This window comes from Hyaena hyaena, unplaced genomic scaffold (assembly GCF_003009895.1).
Source record: "Hyaena hyaena isolate Hyena2069 unplaced genomic scaffold, ASM300989v1 scaffold_576, whole genome shotgun sequence".
Taxonomy (NCBI): domain Eukaryota; kingdom Metazoa; phylum Chordata; class Mammalia; order Carnivora; family Hyaenidae; genus Hyaena; species Hyaena hyaena.
Window position 1 is genome coordinate 974114 of NW_024081208.1, and position 11858 is coordinate 985971.

Below are 11858 nucleotides of genomic sequence, written 5' to 3' on the forward strand. Positions count from 1 at the left end.
ACTCCTATGATACTTTACACTCTTTCATTTTTTTATATATTTTCCCATCTATTTATATCTTATCTAGCCAGCAAGATTGTAACCTCCATGAGGTCAAGGACTGTATTTCATTTATCCTTATACTCCTGTCATCATATAGCAGAAAACTTGAGCTCGTTGGATGCTTCATATATGCTTTCTGAATTTGTTTGAACAGTGTTTAAGACAGGAGGAAATAATGAGACTAAAATAAGTAAGAGTTTAAATTTTTGCATGGCAGTATCTAAAAGGCATTTTTTTCTTTAACAAGGAGAGTGTGAAGTCTAAAAAGGAGTTTTCTACCAAAAGAAAAAAAAAAGTGTAATTCATAGGAAGAGTCCCAGTCCTTAAAACAAGCAAATGAGTATATTGCTTTTATCTTTTGATGTTAGAAAGAATACCTACAAAAGATTGAATATGGATAAATAATTTTAAAACATTTCTTTCCTATTTTTTGCTTAATTTATTAGATTACTATTTATTTTTTTATGTTTTGCCAATTTTATATCTTGTTAAATGTAGAAATTCTGCAAAATCAATATTTAGAGCGATAATATCCTAATTGTATTAGAGTAATATCATTACCAAAGTGAAATTTATATTCTATGTTAGGTCATATTCAATAGGATTCAGCATGGTGCTGGCCTGTCTTCTTACATTCCAAAATTGGTAGCACCACAATAGGCAGCCTTTATCAACTCCACCAAGTGACTGAAAAATGTTAGTATTCATCTCTTAATATTTCAATATTGATTATTGTTCATCTGAACTGGAAAACATTGCATCACCATTGTACACATTAGAAAGGGAAATGGGGACAACATGGAACACAGGAGAATCACTTCACCTAAGATTCAGTAGATGACACTTGGCTTATTATGTAAAGAAGAAGCTATTGTGCATAGGTGAGAATCAGACCCAGACAGCATGAGGGTTAAAGAGATGCATCCCTGAACTATGTCTTCTTAATGCTCCCATATAGTCTTTTTGGTGATGTGAGAGGTCAAATGAATCAACATGCTGTGTCAATTTAGCCAAACAGGTTATAGAATATTTTACACCTCACTGCCTTTTTGTTCGGCTAAATTGGTTAAAGTTATTTAGTTGTTTTGGTCTATCAAAGACAGACCTGATCATCCTCCTTGACCATAGAGTGTGAGGTTTATATAAGCTGTATTTCCTATCTCAAAACTACAAGATTTGAGTTGAAGACTCTAACACACTGAATAAGAGATGATAGGAAGTTATCACCTAGTATACCCTGACATTTAAAGAATTTAACAGAAAAACACCCTAGAAGTCACTAAGATGACATATATTTTATAGTCCATAGAAGATAAATTTAATTTTTTTTTGAGATTATACAACCATCAGACTGAGAAGGGACTTGGATCCTGCGTACCTAACGGTACACAGGAAGACTCTTTTTACAAGTAAGCCATTTTGGACAACTATGCAGTTTTTAGATGCAACCACTGGAGGGTGTTTGATTTTAATCCTTCCTTCCTGAATGAGGAAATTCATGTTCTCTGAATTCCGATTTGCGAGTGTAACCTGCAGAAGTTCTTAAAAAGGCCCTTTGACAATTTTTCTTTTTCCATCAACATTTCAGAGCTGGCTGAGCAGTCACCATGTCACGATTAACGAGTTTTTCCTTGGCATTTTTAGCACGCATTCAGGAAGTCGATGAAGTATATGAATAATATACTTGATTTACACATGAATGACAGAATAGAACATTTTGGACTTGGTGTGTGTGTGTTATTAAAGAAGCTTCTGTGGTCTGTATTTGCAGCCATCGGTACAAATTTAACAGGTTATGTTATATAAATATAGACACATTCCTGGGGGGAAAAACTAGTTACAATATTATAGCCTATGTTTGTCCCTCACATCTCATTTAAAACATGTTGATCCAAAACTATACCTTCCTCCAAAAACTAGCAATGAGCCTTTTGAAGATTATAAAAGCAGGCTTCATAATATCATCCTTGATCCACAACAATAATTTTCTATGAATGAAATTAACGAGGCCTATGACATTAACCCATTAATGTTTAATGTCTTCATCTTTTATGTCTCTTCAGTTTCTTTTGCACCACTCTTATGGTATTCCAACTCAATTTCATTAACATACAAACCTTTCCAATTCATACAATTTCAAAAGTACATGAATGAGACTTCCTCCCCCACCTTCCTTTGTCTCTGTTTCTGCCTCTCTGTCTCTCTGTCTCTTCCTCATATGACCAAGCGTTCTCAAAAAGCTTCAATAGAAAGATGTCACTTTTCAAGATGAGGTGGTGACTGTACCCTTACCACATGCCCTATTAGGGAAATATCCTTTTGCCATCATGAGCCAGCAGAGATGGGGAGATTTGACACAAATATTTTTCCTGAAGGCTAAAACTGAAAGGCTTCAGATCTGGACATTATTTTCTTGGCAGTGACCTACCTTTTCATTCTTCAGCCTGTGGCCAGAATCTTCCTTATGTTTTCTCAGGTTTGGTGCCTGAATGTGGCAAGAATTTCTACTTTCCAGTAAAAATTTGGTTTCTCTCTTCCCAAGCTAGAAACATCTGTCCTGAGAATAGCAAAAGCAACTTTGTTGCCAACAGGCGTCTGAATGTCAGAACTGACAGGCAACCAAAAGAAATCCAGATAGAAAACACCCTACTCACACTGCCTAGAGACACAAACTTGAGAAGTAGAGATTTTCTCACCCCTGCAGCTGCTGAGTTTTGTGATGTAAAGTACTGTACACAGAGCACATTGTGTTCATGGGGCCTAGTGGATCCTTGAGGAATGAACAGATGTGCTCTGAAGCTGACATGTGACCAATAGAACCCAGCTGTGCAATTGAGATCCTGAGATTGGGGACATTTTTGGATGAGTACCATTTAGGTTCTCTAGCCCATCTTTTCTCAGTGTTTCTGCAGAGATTAAGAAATATAAAAATATAAAATGTTATTGAATTAGGTGGAAGGCTACTGATCAGATGGAGAAGATAGCATTCTAAGAATAAAAGTAGAAAACAACCCAATCCTATAGCTCTTGTTTGCCTTTAAAAGAAAGCAATCAAGGTACTTAAAAACTCATATGCTATATTTATTAACAATTATGAATTGAGCCAGTTTGGCTGAAACTTTCAAAAAATCTATAAATATCAAAGTGGACTTTGAAGAGAAAAAATCCTTCAAAGTCATTTACTTCAATTTTTTCTTTCTAGTCATAGGAAGTTTATGGGGATCTCTATGTGAGTTATTCATGTATTGTTGCACTAGAGAAAGACATTAGTATGCTAAAGTGTTGTCATACATGTGTTTGATCAGCTATGTCTGTTGAAATTATATTTATGAATTTGGCCTCAAATACCAGTGTTACTGAAGGAGTAATTGAGCAAAACTCAACAATCTTATGACTCCTTCAGTAATTTAAGAGAAAAATGATAATGTCTGATTACATTCTTGCATTTCCTCACTATTCTAATCTTCAGTTTTTTAATGCTTAGTGCTAGCCATGTGATTGTGCTGACAACGAAATGACAAATGAGTGGAGAATACATCTGGTGTCAGATGATCACTAGTCATTTCTAAGTGAAGCATGCAAAAAAACATTTTTGTACATGGATCTGTAAATACTCATTGCCAATAGTTCCTCTAATAGCTGGACATATTGGACACTATTTAAGTAAATTGTCCTTGGGGAATAATAAAATCCTTTTCTAGGCAGTCTGATGTCTGTGACCTAAAAAGTGTGAGGCAGGGGTGACAAGCACAACCATGGAAATTTAACACATTGTGTGCAATTTACTTACATGGAATAAAATTAGATATGCCTACTATCCCCTTCATGTTAGAGTCAAGAGAAAGGGAACTGTACACCAATATGCCAAAAAACCTACTGAGGTCAATGGAGTGAGGTTTCTCATGAAATTTGAGGTTAAGGAAGAATTATGTAGAATTTCTATCAAGAAATCTACTGCTTGAGTGGCACAAAGAACAGGCACCTTATAAAAAAGAGTAGAAGACCATAATAAAATGTAAGTACAAAGGAGCCACAGAAAAGACAATACAAGGAGCAAGTAGTCTTGTTCCCTACTTACTAAGATTGAGATGATTGAAATTAGTTGTATCTACAAGTTTCCAGGGTATGAGATTAAGAGAGAAAAGAGGAGGGGAAGGATATTTTGCAGACTTTTTGCTAACTCTCCACATTATCTTTCCTTCAATATTCTCTGAATGTGTTCCCTTACGTACCTCTACTCTTGGTAAAGAGGTGAAAAGAAAGGAGAATTTAGAGATATGGATAATACTCCAGAGTAGATACTGCCTACTGTCATGCCCCACACACCCATGAGTAAAATGTAATAGGAAAAGTAAAGGATTAACTACCAGAAATAGTCTTCAATGTCAAAACTGTGAATAAATATAGCTTGCTATACTTACAAGGTCTCAGCAAATCCATGTTAACCATTGATAGCCATATCAAACAGAATTAATTAGGATCTTTAAGATTAGTTAGTAGAGAACAAAACTCTTACCAAAACATTTAGCTCAATGATCTATGAATTATCAAGCCAAGGACTTGGAAGGTGGAGGGTGGGCAGAGAAAGTTTTTGTAGGGTAAGTAATATCACATACTGTTTAGAAAACCCATCCTTTTGGGGTGCTTAGGTAGCTCAGTCACTTAAGCGTCTGACTTCCACTCAGGTCATGATCTCATGGTCATGAGTTCGAGCCTCGTGCTGGGCTCTCTGCTGACAGCTCAGAGCCTGGAGCCTGCTTCAAATTATGTGTCTTCCTCTCTCTCTGCCCCTCACCCACTTATGATCTTTCTGTCTCTAAAAATAAATAAACATTAAAAATTTTTAAACCCCCTCCTTTACACACACACACACACACACACACACACACACACACACACCTAGTTAAATAAAAATTTTATAGCCTCAACCTTTGTGGCAGACAACACAAACAGAATCTTACATCAGCCAGAGGCAGAATCAAGACCCAAATATTTGGTAATATCAGTCAAGATAAACAGTCAGTTTAACAACCTGTAAAACTCTTTCAATAAATTAGTATTAAGCATCATTGTTTAAAATGCAGATAGTGGGGTGCCTGGTTGGCTTAGTTGGTTAAGCGTCCGACTTTCGCTTAGGTCATGATCTCAAGGTTCGTGGGTTCAAGCCCCGCGTAGGGCTCTGTGCTGACTGCCAGCTCAGAGCCTGGAGCCTGTTTCAGTCTGTGACTCCCTCTCTCTCTGACCCTCCCCTGCTCACACTGTCTCTCTCTCTGTCTCCTAGAAATAAATAAACATTAAAAAAAATAATAAAATGCAGATAGTATTTTCAGTGAGACTACATTAAAAGTACCTCATTGTATACCTCTAGTTATACCCAAGGGCTAATAATTTTTCCCAAATTATTACATATTATGTGAGTGTTGAATAATACATATTTTTCTCTGATGCCCAGGAAACCTATATTATTTTTGCTGGCTTCTCCATACCAGTCATGGAAAGGACCCTCTCAATCAATTAGAACTCATTTCTGGGGTGCCTGGGTGGCTAAGTTGGTTAAGCATCTGACTTTTGATTTTGGCAAATTTCATGATCTCAGGGTCGTGAGATCGAGCCCCACGTTGGGCTATGTGCTGGGCATGGAGCCTACTTGAGATTCTTTCTCTCTTCCTCTCCCTCTACCCCTCTCCTGCTTGCACACATGTTCTCTCTCTGAAAAAAAAAAAAAAAAAACTCATTTCTAATTTCAATTTAGAATTTAAATCTTGATTTTAAGTCTTGATATATTAACCCATAGGCTTTATAAATAATACCACTGTTGATAGCTCTTAGTTAGCTAATGTTTGCCAAAAATTAATGAAGTAGTATCTGTGTTAATGCATCCTATTTTACCCTAATGATTTGTCTGTTTAACTGATAGGGGATGTACAGAACTGTGGGTTTAAGCATATCAAACTACTATTATTTGAACCTGGAAAAATAGTAAATCATGTCTTTGCCTACAAGCTATTTGTCTTTCAACTTTTTTTTTAATGACCCTGACAAAAGTAAGAGTGTCAATACAAAGATAATTTACAAGTAGCTAATTGCTTAGTTTGATAAATCATATGGTTAGTCGGCAATAGCAACACCTCATGGAAATTGCTAAATATATAGGTATTTTTGCACCCTTATATGATTCAGAGCCTGAGATTTAGGGGAATACTGAGTTCTTTTGGGAAAGTAAATACATCCCATTTGAAGCATCCCATTTCTTTGTTCTGCCATTCTTCCTGCTTCTATTTTATTTTATTTCTTTCTTCAGTTTACTTTTTTTTTGTATTTTTAAATAAGTGTCCTATTTTCAAGTCACTTTTGTAGATCTAATTTTACTTTTCTACATGCACTGTAATTTTGGTTTATACACTGCCCCTGAAAGGAATTTTTTAATTTAATTTCCTTTCCTTTGAATAGTTTTAGGTAGTCACTTTCCTTGTTTCCTATTAGATTGACCTTTCTTCACTTCTCTAATAGGTACACATCCCAAAGAGGCCCTAGTGACAATGTATTTTCTTTCTACAATATTTTCCAATCTCTGTCAACTCCAAAATACACAAAAGAAAAAAGTTTCTTTGCAGTTGCACTTATGTGAAAAATGAATTTATACCAACTTAAACACCCCTATCAAAACTATGTTCATGGAGATTTTTTTTCTTTACCAATTGTAAAGATCACAAATAGATGAAATGTAATTAGCTTTGTTTCATGTCTGATAATTTGGTGTAGTTTTACAGTCTTGTCTAGAGAAGCAGAAGGCTATCAGACCCAGGACTCTTTAGTCTTTTCTGTCATCATAAGTTACTTTAAATCAAATTCTGCAAATGAATAACTTAATGACATTTTATTTAAGGGATATTTTATATTTTTTTAGGTGGAAAAAGAGCCTTTTGAGGGATTCCTGGTAGTCAGTTGCTAAATTTGCCTAGATAAGTCAAGGCAAGATTTAACGAATATTCATGTGTGCTGTGGATCTAGGGAGTTTTTTAAAAGTTTCCTTATTATCTCTTCGTGGTAACAAGTTTTTGAAATGGTTTCTGAAGGTTTCTAAAGTGTCCCCCACAAAACCACAGCCCTACCATGGCAAACACCACTGCCTGTCAGAGACTACAGTAGCTATAGACCAGCAACGTCTCAACATGATTCCTGTTTCTGCTTAGTTTATTTGGAACTTTTCCAAACCTAAACACCCTGATTAGGCTCTAATGCAGGGGCAGAAAACTTTCTCTGTAAAGGTCCAGATAGTAAATAGTTTTGGCTTTGTGGGTCATATATGGTCTCTGTTACATCATATTCTTTTTTTTTACAACCCTTAAAAAATTATTCCTTGCTCACAGACCATACAAAAATAAGATATATTCCTAATGGATCAGGCTCCAGTTCACAGTCACTGGATGCAGACATGTAACCTGGGGGTAAGAGGGAAATTATTTGGGGCACTTGCTGCATAAAAGCCAGCAACAACACCATGGCTAAGAATTAGCAATTAAAAAATGTTAACTCTACCTGTTTGGTCTCTTTTAATTTATTTATATTTTCCATGATGGTTAGGTCCTGTTTTTTCCCCTCAATGATACAGAGAAAGAAAAAAACAAAAGACTTAAGAAGGAAGGGGCAAAGGGAGATAGATGAGAAAGGAAGGGAGAGCTAGAGAGGGAAAGGCAGAAATAAAAGTGGGCCAGAAAGCAAAGAGGGAGATAAAAGGACAAGAAGGAGAAAGGACAGAAAAAGAGAGAAAGAGAGAGGTAGAGAGGAGCAAGGGGTGGGGGTGGAGAAAAAAAACAGAGAGAAAAACAGAGAGAGAGCCAGGATATGGATGTTAGTGCACAGTCTCTCCTTCTTTTCCTTAGAGCCAGGCAACATTAAGAGGCACCTCCCCAGCTGCTTTCAAACATTGAGGTTGCTGCCCAGCCACTGATCACCATCCCAAGAAGTTAAATGTGGGCTCCACATCTGAAAACTTCCATTTGGTTTTTCACCAAGTGAAATGGAACACGAAATCCAGGGCCCAAGCAAATGGCTCGTATTTTCTTTGGGACACTTGGGTTGTGTCTACCCAGGGAAATTTTTGATGTACTGACTGACTGACTCCAGTGCATATGATTAATGTATATATAGGGCAAACCAGGATAATTCAGACCTTTTTTCTTCCACAGCAGGTTTTCAGCCGGAATTATCTGGATGATTGCCTCAACTCTCCACTAGGCTTTGCCAGGATAAGCACAACCAGTATAGTATGCAGGAGACAGGGACCACTCCCTCTATACAAGGTTCCCTTCAACACCCACACCCTGCACAGCTGAGCATAGTGGGATCTGTCCTGAAAGTCATTCCTTTTGGGGGCAAATGCAAATTATGTCTAATGAATCTCTAAGAAGCTTCCAAAATGTTAAATGTTGCATTTGGCTTAGCTGTCAAATGGCAAAATATAATAGACAGATGAAGGAGGAGAACCATACTAATCGAGGAAAAAAATGTACCCTGTTCCTTTCCCCATTCAAAAAAGGGGATAGCAAAAGCCAAAGCCCATGAATCCCAATCAAATTATTTAGTATATATGTGTACAGTTTCTCTTAAGACTGTAGACACCTGGGTTGTATGCGTTGTATGCTTTTAAGTTGAGATATGTATAAATAGATATAACCTTTGATTTTAAAAGTATAGTTAAAAGTAAATTAGGCTACATCACAACACATAGAAAAAGGGCTACTCATAGAGGCATAGTTTATGTTGACAGATGTACTTCTGACAATATTTGTATAGATCAGTTTTTTAATTAAATGAGAAGCTGCAATTAATGAGAGAATAATTCTACTTAGAATAACCCGTTGGTAAATTATTTTGTAAAGATTTCCTCTGTAAAATTAACAATTAACTCATAATTTACCTGGAAAAAATGTATTTTCATGGACTCCTACATTTATGCCATAATTCTGGGTTTGGGTTTTGCTTTGTGTAGAGGAAAGGTGAAAAGAAAAATGGGGAAAATGCATCATAGTTTATTTTACTGTATCTTCCAGATCCAACTTCTAATGATGAAACTTCCCACATAACTTCTTTCTTTTTGGGAGCTGGAAGAAAGGAAGAAAATGAAGAATCAGAACTGTTGATACATTAGGATAATATTTTTTCACTCTATTGAAACTTTCTACCTTTCCTTCCATTCTGTTTCAGCAGTTCGCTTAAGTGATAATTACAGAGTGATAACTTCCCCATTGCTTCTTGTGTGGTGTTTTTATTTTGCTTTTAATCAGTTTATTTGCTTTCACTTTTTTTTACAGATTGCTGATTTATCCCCAGAAAACCTAATCTCTTAAAATTCTTAAGAGGTTCCCTCTCCACCTAGAAGTAGCCTTATAAATAGTCATTACACCACTGCATGAGAAAGTCATGAAATGTATTAGATAAAAAGAAAAACAATAGTAACCACAAACTGTTAAATCGACAATTTCAATGTGTATCTCTTAAAAACATTTTTTTGTTTCTTAATAGGTTGTGTATAAAGTTTACTCATTTTCACTTGTGAAAGGGTTCTTGCTGCCTAGTGGTGGAAATAAAACCATGGAAAAGAGAGATATCTGTAAAATATGCATTTGTAAAATAAGTTTCTCTTTTCAAATGACTTACACTGGGTTGTTTGGTGGCCTCCCACTACATACTAGACGTGACTCCTTGAAAGCAGTCTGTAACCTTGAGCAGATTTGCAGCGACAAATGTTGCTATGCTTTTGTAAGCAGTGCTTCTGCTAGAGGGCGCTGTACAGTAGACAAAGCCTTGTGCTCTGCTTAGTAAAGACAGCTCTCTGTTGCCGCACCTGTGTCCAAGTCTCCATTTGTTAACGTGTGTGTTTCCCTTTGTGGTGGATAAGACTTTGGGAAGCATGATTACAAAAGGATTATTCCATGGGATAAATCGATCTAGCATTAATTGAGTGTTTTTCTACCATGAAAAGACTATAACATATTCACCTCATTCTCAGAATTATTCCACAAAGTAGGGCAAAGACTTCTCAACTGTTAGATTCCTACTTTACTATTCATTCTGCACCATCCCCCACCTCTAACTTCACCTCTTCCTCTTCCCTGGAACAAAGAGCAGCTGGTTCAAATTAAATTCATGGGCGCGCACACACACATGAACACATGCGTGCACGCACACACACGCATACACACACACACACACACACACACACACACACACCACTTCCTTATGTCTAAGTTTGAAGGGCAAAATCAGGAACATGAGATTGCAGATAACAAAAGGTATTCTGAGAAACATAGCTATGATTCCAGAAGAGATTTTCAACTATTTCTGTCACAATTATCTTTGAAGTAGTTCATACACATAACCCCCCAATTGTTTAGCAGTTTAAAACTAGAGTAGAAGCCAAATCCAACCCATAAACACAGTGACCCTTCATTCATTAAACAGCTCCATTTCTCTTTTCATCAATATGATGATTACTTGTTCACCTCAAGTACTAACCTGTAAGCCTTGAAATAAATGATTGATTAAATAAATAAAAATAACTTAAATACAACTAAGCTCTAGAGAAGTCAGAGCTTTTATTAGTTAACAGTACACTGTAAGTAATGATGAGGGGAAAGAAAATAAGTATTATAAGCAGAGGGTTTTTTTTCCCATTGTTATTTTCAAGGAAACGGACTTTCTAAATGTGCTATACAAGAAAAGAAAATGTGACGTACCTTAGCGGAAGCCTGGCTTTTTGCTATATTAGAGTGCAAACCTAATGCTTTAAAGACTGGAAATGTCTTTGTTTTACTCTTTCTCTCTTTCTGTGATTTTTAGCATACATTGAAGATCTCATAAGATGTGTTGAGCAAAGCAGAAGACTTATTATTGTGCTAACTCCAGACTATGTTCTCAGACGAGGATGGAATATTTTTGAATTGGAAAGCAGGCTCCATAACATACTAGTCAGTGGAGAAATCAAAGTGATTTTGATTGAGTGTACAGAATTAAGAGGAAAGGTGAATTGCCAGGAAGTGGAATCACTAAAGCGCAACATCCAACTTCTGTCCCTAATCAAGTGGAAGGGACCCAAAAGCAGCAAATTAAATTCTAAGTTTTGGAAGCAATTAGTATATGAAATGCCCAACAAGAAAAAAGAAATGCTTTCTCGGTGCCATGTTCTGGACTCTGCAGAACAAGGACTTTTTGGAGAACTCCAGCCTATTCCCTCTATTGCCATGACCAGTACCTCGGCTTCTCTGGTGTCATCTCAAGCTGATCTCCCTGATTTCCACCCTTCAGATTCAATGCAAATGAGACACTGTTGCAGAGGGTACAAACACGAGATGCCAACCACCACCTTACCAGTACCTTCCTTAGGCAACGAACACACTTACTGCAACCTGCCTCTTACGTTCCTCAATGGACAGCTACCCCTTAATAATGCCCTGAAAGATACCCAGGAATTTCATAGAAACAATTCCTTGCTACCTTTATCATCCAAAGAGCTTAGCTTCACCAGTGATATTTGGTAGTGAAAACTCTACATCCTCTGAACAGCTATGTGAACATACAGAATTTCTGCTATGCCAAGCATAAAATACACCTAATAACACTGAGGTGCTGAAAAAGTGTTCACAGTGGAAGGCACAGAATCCTTTTTGTACTTAATATTTGTGTTTACATTTCCAGAATAGTGAGGGGAAAGAAGGACCTGCTTTTGTAGTATAGTACCTTGTTTCAATGTGTAGTTTTGATTTCTTCCTGAAAATAAAAATATAAAAATCTTCTTGTTTTAAAGTAGGTTTTAT

The 11858-nt window shown here is 36.5% G+C and overlaps 1 protein-coding gene across 1 annotated transcript in view; it reads left to right on the top strand.

Annotated features, from left to right (window-relative positions):
- The window catches only part of IL1RAPL2 (interleukin 1 receptor accessory protein like 2), a 637686-nt gene extending 626057 nt beyond the window's left edge, over window positions 1-11629 (top strand). Inside the window, exon 11 of the mRNA XM_039256555.1 lies at window positions 10885-11629. Within this exon, the coding sequence (XP_039112486.1) occupies window positions 10885-11582 (698 nt within the window). The 3' untranslated portion in view covers window positions 11583-11629. The remainder of the gene's footprint in view (window positions 1-10884) is intronic.
- The last annotated feature ends 229 nt before the right edge of the window (window positions 11630-11858 follow it).